Source organism: Girardinichthys multiradiatus, chromosome 1, assembly GCF_021462225.1.
Source record: "Girardinichthys multiradiatus isolate DD_20200921_A chromosome 1, DD_fGirMul_XY1, whole genome shotgun sequence".
Classification (NCBI taxonomy): domain Eukaryota; kingdom Metazoa; phylum Chordata; class Actinopteri; order Cyprinodontiformes; family Goodeidae; genus Girardinichthys; species Girardinichthys multiradiatus.
Genome location: NC_061794.1, coordinates 25,684,036 through 25,703,675, shown reverse-complemented (window position 1 = coordinate 25,703,675; position 19,640 = coordinate 25,684,036). Strand labels below are relative to the sequence as shown.

The following is a 19,640-nucleotide window of genomic DNA, read 5'->3' as shown; positions in this document are numbered from 1 at the left end:
AGTAGACTTTGAATCATGTGGAAACAGAAAAACTTTATCAACCAATAATGATTTTGATATTTGAATTATCTACGTGAGATAAATAGATGTCAGTGCTATATTTAGCCACTGGAGGGCGCTTTCTACAAACTGCAAATCAAGTTTTGGATCATATTAACGTGTTTATTGTTTGTTGATGGTTTCACATTGTATCACATAAACACTCAGATTGTCCAGGCTTACTGGACAGTTATCTTTATTGTGTTATTTACGTGAATAGTAAATAAACAAAGATTATGTTTCAGTTTGATCAATTTAAATATTAATAGAAGTTGGCGCCTCGTTCTAACAGCGTACCGCTAGTGTGTAATCGCAGTATCTTTATATCCGTGTGCACATGGCTTTTAAAGTTGGCACTTGCGCGGTATTTGGCACGGCTCAGTGTTTACCATCCGTTTGCTGAGCTGCTGCCTGGCAGGGAGCAAGCAGTCACGGTGAGCCACGCCTCTCGTCCATGTGCTTCCTCCTCCAATCTCCTTATCCCCCCCCCCGCACCACACGCTCCGTATTTTGCATAAAATGTGTATCAGTAGGACAGCGCGCTCTCAGGCACATGCAGAGCGCACATGTAGCGTGGCTTTACTGAACGCAAAGCACGGTCGAAATAGCGCATCAAACACCCCGCAGCTCCAGATCCCCACCAATGAAAACGCTCAAAGTGTGAGAGGTAGGGGTGGGGCAGAGAAGGGGACTCTGAGAGGTACAAAGGGTGAGCCAACCCCCCCCCCCCCCCCCCCCCCCCCCCATATACACACACACATACACAGACACAGCAGACACAACTACTCAAGCTGGGATTAACGGAAAGGCGGTCACATTTCCAATGCTCACCTGCAAACGTGATTAATGTGGGTGTTTGTATCAGTGGGTGTGTATGTCATGTCTGATACTCTCGCACCGGTCAGGGATTTGCTGACTCCACTTTCTTAGAAACTGTGACAATTGCTCAGTCTTCTACCCTGCACCACCAGTCGCGCTCCACAGTCGTGCTTGTGCAGTTAAGCAGAGCGCAAGAAGGCATCCAGGTATCTCTGAGGAGCCAAGCCGCAACTTGCACAGAAGGGCTGACTCTTTACGCACCTGCATCTAGACCCTGACGCGCACCGAGCGCATTTTCATCACTTCTTCCAGTTTCTGCGCTCTATGGAGCAGCTGTTTTCTGCAAAGCAATTTTTTGACTTTCTTGTCTGTCTTCAAAAGACTTTTGCTCCTGTGTAGAGGTATTCCCTGACGTCCGTGAATTTGCTTTAAAGCCGGCAATAGCAACAGGAGAGAGATGGATAACAGCCCTGGAGGTGGTAAGATTAGACTTTACATTATTTTTTACATTTTACTGTTCTATTATTGTAATGGCTAAGTTTATGACTTTTTTTTTTTTAATCTGCAATTCAAGTGATTTAAAATCAAAAAGAAAAACATCAATAAACACATACAGCTTTAAAGAATGGAAACCAAAGTAACAAAAAAAGTCTACTTTTTCGTCTTTTGTATTTGTTTATACTTTTATGATTCAAAAATGTCACTATGGTCCTTAAAATTAAAAAGTGAATGCAAGTTTTGGATTTTACTTATGTTTGAACGTGGCATTGCCAAGTGATTCATTCTGACACACCTTGCTCTTCACACATTAAATAGATGAAGGTTTTTATGTTAAAGACAGTGACAGACTGCCTCGTCAGTGTAATTTTGGTCTGCGAGGCGCGCGGACTCCAGCTTTCGCAGCGGACCGCTCGCGGTTGCAGTGAGGTTGGCCACTTCCTGTAGTTCTCCATGAAAACAAACTCACGTGGAGCTACATTAACCAGACTGTCGCTGCAATCACAAGCATGACAGCACTCCAGCTCAACACAAACACTGCCCCACCTCAAGGGTTAAAAATAGAAGCGTGCGCATAAAAAAAGTGCGTTTGCGATATCAACCCGATCTGGCTGCTGTATAATAATGTACAACCGCACTGTTTCTGCTATAGAGGCATTACTTAGGCGGCGGTCTGTCGAGGTCAGCCAAAGGTGCGTGCTTTCCTCTCCTAATTGGTGGTCAATCATTTACAACAGCGTCACGTTCCAGCGCAGGTGATGGGAGCACCCTGAACTCTGTCAACATGTTATTCTGAACCCACTCACCTTGTTTTGGTTTGAACTGATAAGTGGGTTTTAGTGGAACTCACAGGGAAATGAATGGCTTTTCAAAGCTGTAGTATTAATCACACAATAAGGATGCTGACAGTTTCCCTTGCTTTGCCACCTATTGTAATTATACTTTACGTCTATTTGTAAAAAGAAGTTATTTTATTTTTCTGAATATTTTAATTGAATCATTTTTTACGTGGTTAAATAATTCTACTAATGCATACCTTGATAACAAAGGTTTCACATGGTTTTAGATAATTCAGGAATAGGACGGGATATAAATGAGTTGACGGTAGCTCGGCCAGGTGTAAAAAAGCAGCCAATGCCCGAGGAAAAACAAGAAAAATTCAGGGATGGTTCAAAGCATTTGCACTGTACCACCAACTGTATTAAAAGCTCACATATTTGCCATTACATGTAAACAAATCATCTAAATTTGACTGTTTTGTGTTTATAACTACAATCAAATTGGAATATATTTCTGAATCTGTCTATATTATCAGCTTTTATCATTTTGAATTGGATTCATCTGAATATATATTTTAATATGATTGAAAATTAATTTGACCTATTTGTCTTATCTTGTCTTATATTTGTATATAGACAGATTCAAATTTAGTTAGATACATTCGATTGTGATAAGAGCTATAATACCATGCAGTCAATTTCAGTTTATAATGCCAACTGGTAAAAAAAAAAAAAATCTACCCAGGGAAGCATAGCAGACAGCATTAAATCATTGACTTTGTAGATATGCTTCCTTCTGAGAAAGCGTGTGGTGACAGTTGAATTAACTGTGTGAAATTCATAAATTTGTAGGTCAATTTTATTTGTTAAAGTCTGGATAAAATCAAAAGGTGATGAGAAAATCAAGTTAGAAAACAATATGAACGGTCTGCAATGTGAGAAAAATTATAAACTGATGTGTAAAAGCTGGAAAAAAAAACACAAAAAAAAAACAAGATTTTTGACCCGAGTTTTGAGTTGCATTTGATAAAGGGAGTCAAGAGTCCTTCTTCAAACGTCAGCCTAAAACCCGCTTTGACAATCCCTTGCTGGAGGCTCCGTGCATCTTTAGCGTCCTCATCCTGGACATCAGCTATTTAGTTGCTCAGCTTAAGTGAACAAAATAAGAAATAAGAAAACATTGACACAATCTGAACTTTGATATTTTCAGAACTGTTAAATAATAATATGGTGCTTAAATCAAATTGTAAATAATTTGAAAAATAGTCAATGATATTTTTTTTTCTTTGTAGGTTATAAAGAAAAATAAATAAATAAATGTGAACTTTGAGCTTTAAAATATATTCCAAAACACTGAAATCACTCACTATACTCACTCGTTTTTCTTGTTCTTGCATGCAGTTAGAGGTACGCAGGATAATATGAGGACTGGTGGCTAAACAAATTAACTGCTTTTCAGAAATACTGCCTGTCCAAAAAAAAAATGTCGCCACTAAAAAAAAAAACAAGGTCACACACTCCAATATTTTGTTGGACCGCCTTTAGTTTTGATTACGACACGCATTTGCTGTGGCATTGTTTCAATAAGCTTCTGCAGTGTCACAAGATTTATTTCCACCCAGTGTTGCATTAATTTTTCACCAAGATCTTGCATTGATCATGGTTTAGTCTGACCGCTGCGCAAAGCCTTCTCCAGCACATCCCAGAGATTATCAATGGGGTTAAGGTCTGGACTTTGTGTTGGCCAATCCATGTGTGAGAATGATGTCTCATGCTCCCTGAATCACTTTTTCACAATTCGAGCCCGATGAATCCTGGCATTGTCTTCTTGGAATATGCCTGTACCATCAGGGAAGAAAAAATCCATTGATGGAATAACCTGATCATTCAGTATATTCAGGTAGTCAGCTGACCTCATTCTTTGAACACATACTGGTGCTGAACCCAGACCTGACCAACTACAACAACCCTCACAGGCTCGTATAGTAGGCACTAGGCATGATGGGTGCATCACTTCCCCTGCCTTACTTCTTACCCTGATGCTCCCATCACTCTGGAACAGGGTAAATCTGGACTCATCAGACCATACGACCTTCTTCCATTGCTCCAGAGTCCAATCTTTATGATCCCTAGCAAATTGAATCCCTGTTTTCCAGTTAGCCTCACTGATTAGTGGTTTTCTTAAGGCTACACAGCTGTTCATTCCCAATCCCTTGAGTTACCTTCGCATTGTGTGTGTGGAATACTCTTGCTTTCACTACTAAACATAGCCCGGAGCTCTACTGTTGTTTTTCTTCAATTTGATTCCACCAAACGTTTAAGTGATCGCCGATCACAATCATTCAGCATTTTATTCCGGCCACATATCTTCCTCGAAGACGATGGGTCCCCACTATCCTTCCAGTTTTTAATAATGCGTTGGACAGTTCTTAACCCAGTTTTGGTAGTTTCTCCAATCTCCTTAGATGTTTTCTCTGCTTGATGCATGCCAATGATTTGACCCTTCTGAAACAGACAGACATCTTTTCCACGACCACAGGATGTGTCTTTCGAGATGGTTGTTTAAGAAATGAGAAGGAACTCATTGCACCAATTGGGGTTAAATAACCTGTTGCCAGCTGAAACATTGTCGCCCATGCAGTAATTATCCAATGAGAGGCTTGTGTCTATGTGCTTAGTTAAATCCAGTCGGTGACTTTTTTGTGTGTGTGTGTGTGTGTGTGCGTGTGTGTGTGTGTGTGTGTGTGTGTGTGTGCGTGTGTGTGTGGCCAGACAGTGTATTTATTGCGATTCGCCAGAAATGAAAGAACCCTAGTCACACACTGACTTTGGGCCAGACTTCGCCCTGCTCCCTGACTGACGGTGCAGGCGGTGCGGTTACTGGTGCACTGTCAGACCATCCATTCGCATAACATGCTGCCGTTTAATCACAAGCCCCCTCAGCGTGCTGTGGAGGCTGTGTTTCCTCGCTGGAGCGCAGCTTCATGTCTTCCCAAAGAAATCTTCGTCAAAAGCCTCCCTCACGTGGCTGACTTGCATAGCCGCGTGCAGCGCGTGAGACAGCCGGGCCCTCCTCTCCCCTCCTGCCGCCTCACCGCCGCTGCTGCTTTGATGCCGCCTGCAGCGACAGAGAGGGAGAGCTTGGTCAGTGGGTCAGCGATTCCGTGCATTAACTTTTTTTCCCCTCCCTGGTCACGTTTCTCTTCCGCATGTTCTGTTCGCTTCCGAAACTTATTTCTCTCCTCTCCCTCCCTTTCCTTTGATTCTCCCTCTCATTTGGATCACGGAATCCGCAGTGTGGTAGAATGTGACTCGATTTCCAGACTGCAACATCTGTCCGCAATAGATCAGGGCACACATCCGCTTAGGGTGGGTTTCCGCGGTAACGTGACTCTGCAATAGAAGATGCAGATAAATCTGCAACAGATAGCAAATTAATACGTTGCCATCAAACATTGAAGCTGATTTTTCCCATTCTAGACTGACCAAATTTTAACCAACTAAAATTGTTTCAACATGATTTGGTCTTTATGATATACAACCTATATGCAATGTAAGGAAATAGGCAATTAAAAGAGCTGTAATGTGAAGGCAACCAGTTTCATGCCAGAGGCACATAGACACAGTTCTATCAAGTTCCTGTGATATTGACCTACTTAAACAAGCCTGTGGTAATGAAGTCTGCTGCAAAACACCCAAGTGCTCGCTGCCAGAAGTGGCACAAAATAACTCATGGCCTCACTTAACACCACTGGTTCTCAAGCTCTTCATAACAAGCACCATGCAAGATTTCCAAGTACCCCTATCTCGACAGTCATTTTAAAACAGTAGAAAAACATGACTGGAGGAACCGGCAATGCATGGTTGGTTGAAGGACGCCGTTTAATGATATATTTCATCTTCACTCAACATATATTGATCAACATATCAATTAGCAAATTCCACTTGAAACTTGAACACTGTAAAATTGGGTGTCATGTCATTCCCAAACCCAAGTTTCACATTCAAAGCTAAATACAACACACTATAAGTAGCTTTGTTCCTCCACTGCTGTCCACTTCCTTTCATACTGGGCCTTCTCTAAACACCTTCAGGGACACTGGGTGGCTCCATTGGTAGAGCAGGCACACCATGTGCAAAGGCTATAGTCCTCGACACAATTGTCCTGAGTTTGATTCCCAATCTCGGGCCATTTACTGCCTGTCTTCCCCTTCTCTCTTCACCCTTTTTCCTGTCAAATTACTACTCAATAAAGACACTAATGCCAAACAAAATCTTAAAAAAGAGAAATTCACATCTTCACATCTTTTTTCATTTATCTCTTGCAAGTAAAGATCCAAGTGCTTGAAGAATTGGCATGTTAACCCTTTCCCCACCAACCACAGCCTGGTGTTAGTTGGCAACAACTGCATTAGGTTTGAGAAGGTCACTAACTTGTAGATTTAACCTTAGCATTAGCTCAGTCGCTAAATTAGTGAAGGCTTGATACAAACTTAAATTATTGTTCCAACACAGAAACGTTCTCAACTGCAAGTCTTATATGAGTTCTTAACTTTTATCAAGTTGATATATTCATCCGTAGAATAACCCATATTATCATATCACCCTTACAGTTCTCTGCTGCTCACCACACAGAAGAAAACTAAATAATTAATAACTGCACCTAAGTCCTTAGTTGAATTCTATTAAAAGGTTTTAGGCAGGACATCTTACCATAACAAAGTAGTAAGTGTTATAAGAACTGAACAATAATTAAACACTACATTTACAAACAAGTATGTGTCAGTTACATTTTATAATTTAATGGCTAAGGTTTATTGTTATTTTTTAAGGAAGCAATTAAACTCATAAAGTTTATATGCAAAGTCCACCAAAGACTATCAGGGGCTCGAGGGAAATCGAAAAAAACAGAAAACAACGTGTTTGACTCTGTTGGCTTATTCACTGCTCACGTTTCTCTGCCTGCCTGCAGTCACAGATTAGTGCTTGCACGAATGGGCTAGACTCAAGGCAGACAGACAGGAATGATTGACTCAATGAAAGATGTCATATGTGACCTATATTGTAACTGTTTTGATGTACATCCTGTGACAGGGAGCAATCTAGTCTCTCTTGTTTGTAGGGGAAATCACATTAAACATTGAAAAAATAAGGAAGAGATTGAGAGTCTGGGAAAGTTGCGTGTAAGAACAGCCTTCTTCTTCAGTAGGTAGGTCGGTAACACCTCTAGCAATGAGTTCTCATATAATAATGTAAAAACTGCACCACAGCATATAAATGCTCATTCATGGCAAAGAAGTTAGAAAGGAGAGAAAAAAATCTGGTCTTCGCCAGGTCTTAAAATGAGGCAAATATAAAGTCAAATGAGCAATGCACAAAACATATAAAACACTGAGCCAGAACCAGATCAAAAATAATTCCACTCTATTTATAGGTAGAACGACCTGTAGCAGCAATACATTGTTCCTAAATGACGTTATCAGTCTTCTATATTGCTTCAGATGAGTTTTGGCGCATTCTTTTTTTACAATGTTTACGATGTTGGGTTAGTTCATTGAGGTGTGCAGACATTTGTTTAATTACAGGCCTTCTTTGGATACACAATATTTCAAACAGGCTGAGGTTTGGACTTCAACCTTTTTCAGCCATTTAGTTGTAGATTTGCTGCTGTTTGGGATCCCTGTCTTGTTCCATTTGGTAGATTTCAGCAAAGCTTAAACTGACAGTCACAATTGAATGTAGAAAGTGTTAATATAAAGCTTGACCCATGTTCTGGCATAGAAGCCCAAATCATCACATTTCCACCATTGTGCGTGACAGGGAGTCTAAGGTGTTTGTGATGAAATGCTGTGTTTGGTTTTCACTGAAAAATGCACTGTGGCTTTTAGCCAACCTTCCTCCTTTGGTCTCATTGATCTGTAGGACATCTCTGAAGAAGTCTTGTGGTTTCCTTCAATCCAATTTGTTTGTCTTCATCTTTTAGCTAAAAAAAGTATCTCCTGCTCCTGGGAACCCTTCCTGGCTAATATGTCCCCCCTTCATTTTTTATTAACTGAAACAGGCTATACATATGAGTGGAAGTAACTGCCTGTACATATAAATACATCCAAATCATCTTATAGTCTTGCTAAAATATAACAGGCTTGCAAAAACAAGTAATGAAATAAAATGTGTTCTTGCCAACTTGACTGCCAAATGATTTGCGGCTGTAAAATTCCTTTATAGCCTAGATAATAGTGTCAACAAACTTCCCGCATGACTAACAAAAAGCAGCGTGACAAGGGTTATTAATTGACCCTTCTAACAGCTCTCCAGGTCATTTATAAACACAAGTCAACTGTACATGTGAGTCTTCAGGTGGACATGCAATGTGTTGGGGTGGAGTGGGAGGCAGGGCATTTGACTGTGTGCATTTAAGCTCATGAGAAGTAAGGCAGAGGACTGAGTCTGTGGGATATGACTCTGTCATGAGTCAACAAATCCACCAACACGTGCTGGTCCAGGGATTATCACAACAATTCAGCTTGTGCTGTAAATTGTGCAGCAGGGGTTTCGGTTTCTTTCAATTACAAAAGGGGAAAATATAGCAACTCCGCTTTGTCATGTGTTGCATGGAGGAATGCCGCACATGCATGTGCAATAATATTATATGTTAAGTGGCATTATATGCATCATTTCAAACCAGCCTGTTTGACAAGAACTGCACAAACCTCTGTCAGACTTCCAACTACACGGTGTAGTTTATACAGATGAAACTTTGTCTTCGCAAATAACTTGCTCAACTTTGGTTGCGGCTTGATCGTTTGCGCCAACTCAAGCCCCGGGCGCTTCCCAGCCTGCGTTTGTTGATAAACACAGATTCAGATTTCAGACTGGCGTGTTTTTACCCCTTCACACGGGACCACGGATTTGGTTCGGGCAGTAACCGTGTCAGGAGTCCATGCATGTGAGGCGGCGGTCAGGTGTCGTGCTGTTAGGCGACGCTGGGCACGGGGCCACGGGAGCGTGGCTATTATTGGAGCGGAGGAGGCAGTGGACCCCGCAGACACGTGAGGTCGCGTCTTAGCTCCTTCACGGCGCCTGAAATGAAGGGAATAAGAGACTGGAGATGCGACGGATACATCCCATATTAAGAGAGAAATTATTTACTAATAGCAGCGTTCAGTTGGTGCATCCGGTGAAATGGTTTGCCAGCTTTGATGCTGTGCTGCCGGCAGTATTTTTAGAGCTTAGTTTATCCGCTTGATCGCACCATTATGCCTTTTGCACTCAGGAAGCTGCACAAAAACAGATTTGTCCTCAACGGATAGAGCTTTGGCAATATTACATCATATTGATATCACATGAAAACTGCGAATAAAGGCTGGTGGTGCAACATCTTTAAAAATCTATCATCTATTACTTCTTACAAGTTCCAGATAAAAATGTTGTAATTGAGAGCATTTATTTGCAGAAAATGACAAATAGCCAGAGAAACAAAATATGCAAATATTCTGTTGGGTTCCGATGTGCGCTTCTGTTTGAATTTAGTAGATGATGGAATGAAATTGATATTAAACATGCTGAGATGGTGATTGCAGTGCTCTTACATTTCTCAAAAGCTATATTCAATTCAATTCAAAAATACAATTCAAGTCGAAGGGAAATTAAATATCCCTTTAAAGATATATTTGGGTCACAAGAATGGGACAAGGGAATATCTAAGGCTATATTTTAAAGAAAAAAACCAACCCTGATGTAGTTTGTCATCATAACTGATGATGTTGACTACAACACTCCAATCAACATGTATACCATTAGTTGACAAAACAATTTTATAACTATATATTTTAAACTTTCATTTTAAGAAAAGTAACAGCCCCTGGCTGCAGTGTGTATAGGGCTATGTGCCTGAGCATGTGTCCATGTACATCTGAGTTTGATGAAAGTCATTGGTCAGTTCTGTCTGAACTAGTTTGAAAACAAACATGGACGATAAAGCATCTTATTGACTCCGGCCCCTTCGTCATTGCGTACCCAACTCTGCACTCATGCAATGACATTTCGTCCTTTCCTACTTTCATTTTGAAACATGGATGACCAAGACAAACTTGTTTAGAAAAAATTAAAACATTAAGGATCCATTTGTTACTTTTTACTAGCTTGCTGTGCAAACCACATAATAATAAAGTGGAAAGTTAAATGACACTGTATGTCCCTCATTCTTCTGTGCAGGAGGTGGAGTCATCCTGTATGCAGGATCTTCAGGCAGCTCCAGCCCAAGCCCCGGCAGCCCCTCTAGTGGGTACCAAACACAGTCGCCCTCTTCACACTCCCAGCCTTCATCTCCAGAAGAGGTTACCTTCACAGAGATCGGGCCGCTCAAACAGGGGAGGGCAACTGGGAGCAACACCCCAACTTCTAAACTGGTGTTCCAATTCCCAGAGGTCTACAGTGCATCCTCAGCCACAGCTGCTCAACAGCATCCCTACGCGCACCCCATTGCGGGAAAGAGGCCCTGCGGGTTTGCAGGAACTTTCACCAGTAAGTGTTTCCTCACTCTTTTTATGTACAAATATATATACGTTTATTTCTTCACCCTTTTTTGAAAACAATATAACTCTTGTTCTATTCCATCCTCAGAGGCAGGTGGAATGGTTCTGCTCTGTAAGGTTTGTGGAGACATTGCCTCTGGTTTCCACTATGGAGTGCATGCATGTGAGGGCTGCAAGGTGAGACATTAACGACAAATACATTTTTTTTTAATTCCTTAAAAGTGTTGAAATTTTCTCGACACTTACACGCTTGTTTGTGTGTCAGGGTTTTTTTCGCCGCAGCATCCAGCAGAACATCAACTACAAGATGTGTGTGAAGAATGAGAACTGTCTCATCATGCGCATGAACCGTAACAGATGCCAGCACTGTCGTTTCAAGAAATGCCTCTCCGTCGGCATGTCGAGAGATGGTGAGACATCCTGACATATTTCTGTTTAATGAGAGAGAACCTTGTGCAGCACTGCCAAAATGTCACAGTGTCCTGATTAGTCAAGGCAGCGGAGAAATGGACAGCCAGAAAGCAAAAACTTGCTCGTATGTAGGTCTGTGAAAGAGGAAGTTTTTCAGGTCATCGTGCCAGTCACTCACTTACTTTGTCATTAGAGGACCTGCACCTGTCATTTATTTCTATTTTCCCACCACATTGCCACAAATCACCTGGCTTTGTATCACTGTTAGGCTTCTGAGAGTGTTTTTGCTGCCCTTTGCAACATCCTCCCACAACGCATTTACACCACCCCCCACCCCACCCCCACCGCCTCTCCTGCACTCCCCCTCGGACAGTGATTTATGAGAAAAGGAGCCCTAAAGTCCCTCAAGCTATCTATCATCTGAAAACTGCAGCAAACACAGGAATTATTTTTGGAAATTGGAACAGGGTCAGCTTGATTACCTTCTGTATGTATGCACAATTCACAATAAGGAATAGGGCAGCAATTAAGTAAAACATGCAGAAAACATTGTTGTGACAGGCTTCTTGGGGTACAGCTCTCCCATCAACTGTTTTTACCCCGGAAAGCTGAGCCTTGATTGATCACCTATCGTCCCACATTAAAGAATGTGTTTGGTTGACCTAGAAAGACAATACAGATTTGTCCCCACACTCTACTTACACACTGTGACCTACTTGTACGGTGTACTTTGCCTGTTTTCTTCCTCCCCGTATGGTTTCTGCTTATCTCCATTCTCCAGCACTCTGCATTGCCTAATCTAGTAAAGAGGTTAGTGTTATTTCTGCATGTGCTTGACACTTCTGGTGCACAGAGAAAATTGGGTGGCAAAACTGCAGCTCGACAACGAGGCAGTCAGGCCGACCCTCTACAGGGGAGAATTTTTGAAAAGGTTCGGGACCACAACCTAGAAACCCCTTTTTGCTCTGTTTCAACCATTACGAAAACAGGAAAACCACATGCAACTGCCTGCAGCCCACAATAAATACAACCTGATTTCACACCAGCAGGCAGCTGTGCTACTCAGGCTCTGCAATAAGCAAATGTTCTAAGTCTGTTGGTAGAGTGGCACACTTTTTCTTCTTCTAACCGGAGCATCATATTTAGAGGAACAGCTCATTAGTCTGCGTTTGCCTCTTTTGAAGCATTTTAAAACGGGATTGATTGTGTGCATCCTTTTAAAAAGTTCCTGCGGGCGACAGCAAAATTAATGCATAATTGTTAAAGTTGCTTTTTACAGCACATTTGACCTAAAATATCATCAGTATGTATTTCAGAAAAATCTTGAGTTCTAAACACAAAATAACATTAGTTTGCATTAAAATCACTATTGCCTGATTGCAGACTTAACTGTCACTCTGCAGTAAAGTATGAGCTGTGCTTTATTGGACCTCAGTGCTGCATTCAACACAGTTGATCATAACATACTGCTTCACTGGAAAAGTGGGTGGAATTGTCTGGTAATGTGCTAGATTGATTTAGATCTTTCTTGCACGATCACAGCTATTTTTCTTCATTTGGTAATGAGAAATCTAAGCAAACAAAAATTGCATTCGGGGTTCCTGAAGGCAGTATTTTGGGGCCACTTCTGTTCTATATTCATTTATTACATCTAGCTCAGATAAGGGAGTACAAATACTCCTACCAAATGTAAACTGATGACACATGATATCTATAAATGCAGACGTGGAAAAATGAAAAAGTCATTCTTTTTGGTTCCAAGCATGTAAAGTATTACTAAATGACCATTCTACAATATTTAAATATTTGACATAATAGAAGAGTTTGACAACACAGAACACAGAAAACCTAATGCATGCCTTTTTTCGGTAGGTTAGATTTCTGTAACAATGTCTACTGGTCTCAGCAGCAGCTCATCTAAACTGCTACTGCCACAGTCCTGATCGACACCAGGGAAATTAATCATATAAAACCAGTCCTCAAACCACTGCACTGGCTCCATTTTTGTAGAAAGATGGATTTTAAAATGGATTTAGTGGTTCATAAGGCACTAACCGACCTGTCTTGGGCCTTATTACATTTTAGGGCTTTTGGTGCAGCATGAACCATGTAGATCTCTCAGGTCATCATAGACCAGTGTTCCCAGGATCAGAACTTAAGAAGGGGGCAACATTTAGTTCCTGTGCTCCTCAGTTGTAGAACAAACTCCATGAAAACCTACAATGTACAGAATATGCTGGCTTTTTTTAATCTGACCTTGAAACATTACTGTTTAGTGTAGCCATAAAGATTAATTATTACTTTAAGCATTTCAGTTGTAGCATGTTTTAGCTATTTATTTGTTTTAAATGAGCATTTCTAATTGTCCGTCTTTATGTGATGCTTACATTTTAATTTCTCCTTTAAATGTGTTTCTTGTTTTTAAAGTGATTATCTTTACTTCTGTTTCACGTAAAGCACGGTGTATGAACGGTGCAATTGAAATAAGCCAACCCTGCATCGCCTTACTTGCAAAAGTCTTTGAAGTTGCACCAGTTCAACTTTTTCTTGCCCTATCAATCTCAATCTTATACACACAGACAAACAGTCCCACACACTCTCTTTCAAATGTTCCATGTTCAACTCATGTCAACCTTTTCATGTTTTGTTTTGTCTCCTTGACTCATATGCAAATCTGAAACCTACCTGTCCCCCCCCTCGCAACCTTCATACCATTGACATCATGCTCATGTTGCCCCACTGCCCTACTTACAGTTTGAAGGGAGGGAGCATTGGAGGAAGATGAGAGAAAGGTTGGATGGAGAGGAGGATGAGGCAGATGGCAGCAGGGGTCTATAAATAGTCTCTCCAGCTGATGGATTCTATGAGAAGGGGGAGGTGGGGATTCGAGTGAAAAAACAGCAAAGATTCAACTCAAAACTTGCATGAATCTTTATGTGATTTTGATATATGTTGGGTGTGAAAGATTACAGCTTACTCTTGCAGTCTAATGTTTCCTTAATACCAGGTTTTAATGTTTTCCCCCAATGTTCATGTCATCCCTAGCTGTCCGTTTTGGCCGCATTCCTAAACGGGAGAAGCAGCGACTTCTTGATGAGATGCAGAGCTACATGAACAGCCTGAATGAGTCAGCTGCCATGGACATGGACTCTTCAGTGAGGAGCAGTACCACCAGCACAGATGACTGCGACTCAAAAGAGGCCATCGGGAACATTTCCAGAGCCTACCGGGACATCTTCGCAGGCAACAACAACCATGAGAGATCATCCAACAAGGCCAGAATTTCCACTTCCAGCAGCAGCAACAATGCATCTACCTTTTCTCAGGATGGTAGTTTCCAAACATCATCTTATGCCACGTCCACCCAGGGCTATCAGTCCTGCCCTGTTTCCCATGCAGCTATGTGCCCTGTTGCCTCCACTGACAACCAACCTGTATTTCACAAAGTGGACAACAATCAATTTTCTTATTTAGTGTCAACAAATCAGAATAACAGCCAGTCAAATGCTGCAATGGGACAAAGGGTCAGCTCCACCAATCATAACAGTTTTCCAACTGGAGAAGTCAGCCAGAACCAGCCTTCCTGTCCGTGGAAATTAGCACCAGGAGCTAAAGTGCTGGTAGGTGTGAGAAATATATAAATCTGATCGTTAGATGTTATCTAATTTAACAAATGATTAATGGTTTTGTTTTCGTTTCTCTTCCAGGCGTGTCCTCTCAATGCATGCCCTGTATCAGGAGCAGAGCGATCGAGTCAGGAAATATGGGAGTCCTTTTCCCAGTGTTTCACCCCTGCTGTGAAGGAGGTGGTGGAGTTTGCCAAGGGCATTCCTGGATTCCAAGAACTAAGCCAACAGGATCAGGTCATGCTGTTAAAGTCTGGCACCTTCCAGGTAAATCTCAAAAATATAAAAATTTTTATTTTGCACATCGTGAGTGCAAAATATGTGTCTCACTCTTAACACATCCACTGATTTTGGTTTTTCTCTGTTTTTTTTCCAATTATGTTTGTGTTTAGGTTCTCATGGTGAGGTTTTGCACGTTGTTCAATGCTGAGCAACGTACAGTGACCTTCTTCAACGGCCAAACGTACCCCCTGTCCACTTTGCGAGCCTTTGGAATGGGGTCTCTTCTGGATGCAATGTTTGAATTCAGCGAGAAGCTGGGCTCCCTGAGGCTGGAGCCTGATGAGATGGCCCTGTTCATGGCTGTGGTGCTGGTTTCTGCAGGTGAGAGAAAGAGCAGACAAACGGTGCCATGCAAAAGTGATCATAATGGTTGAATTTATTTCTTTTCCAGTTTTGTCACATTAAAAACACAAACTTCCATTTCTGTTTTTCGGGAGCCAATGTGCTTGAACAATACATACCAACATTGTGAAGTAGAAAAAAAGAGTTTGCATTCAGCACCTTTTAATTTGATACCCCTTAATAAAATCCAGTGCAACCAAATGCATTCAGATGACACCTTATTAGTCACTAATTAGTCTATCTGTGTGTAATTAAATTTCTGAGTAAAGACAGCAGTTCTGTGAATTTTGATGGGGAACATTAGTGAGCAAAGAGCATTAATAACCCAAGGAACACACCAGACAGGTCAGAGATAAAGTGTAGTAGAAATCGAACACTGTAGCTCCCTTGAACACCATTCCCACCATGACACGTGGTGGCAGCATCATGCTGTGGGGATGCTTTTCTTGAGTTATGATATGGAAGCCGGTCATAGTTAATGATGATGGAGCTAAATACGGAATGATACTGGAGGAAAACCTGTTTGAAGCTGCAAAACACTTGCTACTTGATTGGAGGTTTACCATCCGAGAGAACTAGTAACCTAAACACAATAGCCAGAGCCACAGTGGAATCGTTTAGATCACAGCATATTTATGTGTTATAATGGTCTAGTCAAAGTCTAGACCTAAATTGAGCTGAGAATCTGTGGCAAACGTTTATGTACACAGACGTTTTCCATCCAATCTGAAAAACCTTGAGCTATTGTACAAAGAAGATTGGGCAAATATTTTAGTTTGCAAAAGTGCTAGATGCCCTAAAACACTTGCACACTCTTTGGGTTTTTATGTGTACAAACAAATTCAAACCATTTATAATTTTCTTTTCACTACACAATTACAGTATGCACTACTTTGTGTTGGTCTATTATGGTAAATCCAAATAAGATAAATTAATGCTTGTGGAAGAAACATGACAGACCTGTGAAAAAAGGTATAGAGATATGAATACTTTAGCAAAGCACTGTATATTCTGCACTAATTAAACAACTCACACTGTGAACCCCTGTGTCCCTCAGACCGTTGTGGGATCTCAGACATGACAGCCGTGGAGCAGCTACAGGAGGGTCTGATCCGCGCCCTTCGATCACTGATCAGTCGCCGACGCCCAGATGACTCTGCCCTCTTCCCCAAACTCCTGCTGCGCCTGCCGGACCTGCGAACCCTCAATAACCTGCACTCCGACAAACTGTTGGCCTTTCGCATTGACCCATAAGGACGAGAGTTATTTCATGCAGAATTACACAAAAAGAAGCATACACACAAACTTTATGGTCCAAAGACATGACTTCCTTTAACGGCGAGGGACGAGATGTGGTGCAATAACAAGAATGTTTTTGAAAAGGACAAATGAGGGGAGTGAACCAATTTCAACTCATGTTTGACATATATGCAATGTTTTTTTAAGACAAAAGACAAAAAAAGACATCCATACAACTCATGTACATAAATAACTCTCACCACCTCTTGAGAGGCATTCTTCCAGGAAAAAACTTAATTAGTGAGTTTACTATTAGAATCTTAGACCTATCATTTGTTTATTTGCTCATTATATGAAGTATAAGAAGTAATCAAGTCTAGTTCCCTTTGTCCATTTTACTTCATATAGTCTCACCGGGCCATCACTAAGGAGCAGGTGAAGAATGAATATTGTAGAACACAGTAAATAATTAGGGACCACTGGTGATAAATGGTCAAGTGTGAGTCGTATTCCGGAAAAAAGGGAACCTGTATATAAAATATAGTGAATCCAGAAGTATTAAAGTAAGTATGTTTTTCTGTTCCACAATCATCGTCTCCGAATTAAGGCCACTATTTTGATGTGTCATTTTTGCACAACAGGATGCATTCTGTCACAGAGACTGGGTTGAAATACATCAGTGGCTTTTTGTTGTATTTCACATGAACTGGATCACTGTATTTTTATCACATATGGACTGATTGAGAGACTCCCCGCACATTGGAACTTTAAAGCTTCTTTATTTATTTCTGTCACTTTGTAAATATTATGTTACCCTGTTATGTATGTATAATTTGCTGCAGAGATTTAAAGGTTTAAGATGGTATAAAGAAGAATGTATTCTACCTTCCTGTACTCAGTGAGGGGTATGGCTATTCACCAGTGGGGTAAAGCACAGCTGAATGTGTTAAAGGGGATTCTCAGATGTCGTGGGCACACTTTCATAAATAATGTAACCAACCAGCATAATCCTTGATATCACCAGCACTTAAAGCTCATGCACCCATCCTCTGCCCCCAATGTTTGTCATACAAACAACAGAGTTATTTTTTGGCTGGGAGATCTAAGTTGATCCTCTCACTGTTTGTTTTATTATGGCTAATGTGCACATCTTGTACATTTTGTAAATTGTTTTCTTTTTTTGTCCTAAATAGAAGTGATAAAATAATATAAAGCTGAAATTGTGCATTATTCTGGTTCTGTGTTTTTTTGCATCTATTTTGAGGATATATCGGCCAAAATGTGTTCAGATTCTGGCTTTATTAGTAAATATACTTAAATATTCTGAGTCTGATTTTTGATGGATGAACAACCTAGACAGCATTCACTAAGACCATCACTAATGTTATCTGCAAACAAAAATGACCTGTAAGGATGTTGTGGAAAAATTAAAACAGTATTTCACGATTGAGCATTAATATAATTCAAAGTCTACTTTCAGAAGGAATAAATAATAGTACTAATGAACAACTAAGTAAAGCAAAGTAGTAAAATAAACTAATATAATGAAATAAAGTTATAGTAAAGCAAAGTTAAATAATGGTAAATAAACGCAAATTAAGGCAGTAAGGGACGCTGTCAAGCTGAAGAAGGAGTCCTATCGGCTGTGGTTGGCTTGTGGGACTCCTGAGGCGGCTGACGGGTACCGTGGGGCCAAGCGTGCCGTGGCCCGGGCGGTGGCAGAGGCAAAAACTCCGACCTGGGAGGAGTTCGGTGAGGCCATGGAGAAGGACTACTGGTTGGCCCCGAAGCGATTCTGGCAAACCGTCCGGCGCCTCATGAGGGGGAAGCAGTGCTTCGCCAACACTGTTTACAATGGGGGTGGGGAGCTGCTGACCTCGATTGGGGACATTATCGGGCGGTGGAAGGAGTACTTCGAGGATCTCCTCAATCCTGCCATCACGTATTCCCTGGTGGAAACAGAAGCTGGGGACTCAGGGTTGGACTCTTTCATCACCCGGGCTGAAGTCACCGAGGTGGTTAAAAAGCTCCGCAGTGGCAAGGCTTCGGGGGTAGATGAGATCCGCCGTGAGTACCTCAAGTCTTTGGATGTTGTGGGCTGTCATGGTTGACATGCCTCTTCAACATTGCGTGGCGGACAGGTACAGTGCCTCTGGACTGGCAGACTGGGGTGGTGGTCCCCCTACATAAGAAGGGTGACCGGAGGGTGTGTTCCAACTACAGGGGGATCACACTCCTCAGCCTTCCTGGTAAGGCCTACGCCAGGGTATTGGAGAGGAGAGTCCGGCCGATAGTCAAACCCCAGCTTCAGGAGGAGCAGTGTGGTTTTCATCCTGGCTGTGGAACACTAGACCAGCTCTATACCCTCTACAGGGTACTCGAGGGTTCATGGGAGTTTGCCCAACCGGTCCACATGTGTTTTGTGGACCTGGAGAAAGCATTCGACTCTGTTCCTCGTGATGCCCTGTGGTGGATGCTCCAGGAGTATGGAATCGGGGCCCCTTTACTAGGGGCATAGCTCTCGATTTACCGGTCGGTCTACGTTCCTACCCTCACCTATGGCCATGAACTTTGGGTCATGACCGAAAGAACGAGATCCCGGATACAAGCGGCTGAAATGAGCTTCCTCCGTAGGGTGGCCGGGCACTCCCTTAGAGATAGGGTGACGAGCACGGCCATCCGGGAGGGACTCGGAGTAGAGCCGCTGCTCCTCCACATTGAGAGGAGCCAGTTGAGGTGGCTCGGGCATCTATACCGTTTGCCTTCTGGACGCCTTCCTCGGGAGGTGTTCCAGGCACATCCCACCGGGAGGAGGCCCAGGGGACAGCCCAGGACACGCTGGAGGGACTATGTCTCTTGGCTGGCCTGGGAACGCCTAGGGCTCCCCCCGGAGGAGCTGGAAGAGGTGTCTGGGGAGAGGGACGTCTGGGCGTCTCTGCTGAGTCTGCTGCCCCCGCGACCCGGTCCCGGATAAAGCGCAAGACGACGAGTACGAGTACGAGTAAACGCAAATTAAAGTAACAGGATGTAAAAAACAGCTAATCAAAGTAAAGCAATGTAGAGCCAACACA

At 42.1% G+C, this 19,640-nt stretch overlaps 2 protein-coding genes across 3 annotated transcripts in view; one reads left to right on the top strand and one right to left on the bottom strand.

Moving 5' to 3' along the window:
- Positions 1 to 15,281, bottom strand: part of rarga (retinoic acid receptor gamma a) — a 76,816-nt gene extending 61,535 nt beyond the window's left edge. The window contains exons 1-2 of the mRNA XM_047367319.1: positions 15,174 to 15,281; positions 13,833 to 13,941 (exon numbers count right to left, since the gene is read on the bottom strand). The gene's annotated coding sequence lies outside the window, so the exon portion shown is untranslated. The remainder of the gene's footprint in view (positions 1 to 13,832; positions 13,942 to 15,173) is intronic.
- On the top strand, positions 808 to 17,799 carry nr1d4a (nuclear receptor subfamily 1, group D, member 4a). 2 transcript variants are annotated; one of them, XM_047367005.1, is made up of 8 exons: positions 808 to 1,334; positions 10,350 to 10,658; positions 10,758 to 10,846; positions 10,935 to 11,079; positions 14,126 to 14,700; positions 14,788 to 14,973; positions 15,099 to 15,309; positions 16,388 to 17,799. In XM_047367005.1, the coding sequence occupies exons 1-8, from the start codon at positions 1,316 to 1,318 to the stop codon at positions 16,582 to 16,584; spliced, it is 1,731 nt and encodes a 576-aa protein (XP_047222961.1). In that variant the 5' UTR covers positions 808 to 1,315; the 3' UTR covers positions 16,585 to 17,799. The 2 variants fall into 2 exon arrangements, with proteins under 2 accessions (XP_047222961.1, XP_047222902.1); XM_047366946.1 differs by having other exon boundaries at positions 808 to 1,337.
- The last annotated feature ends 1,841 nt before the right edge of the window (positions 17,800 to 19,640 follow it).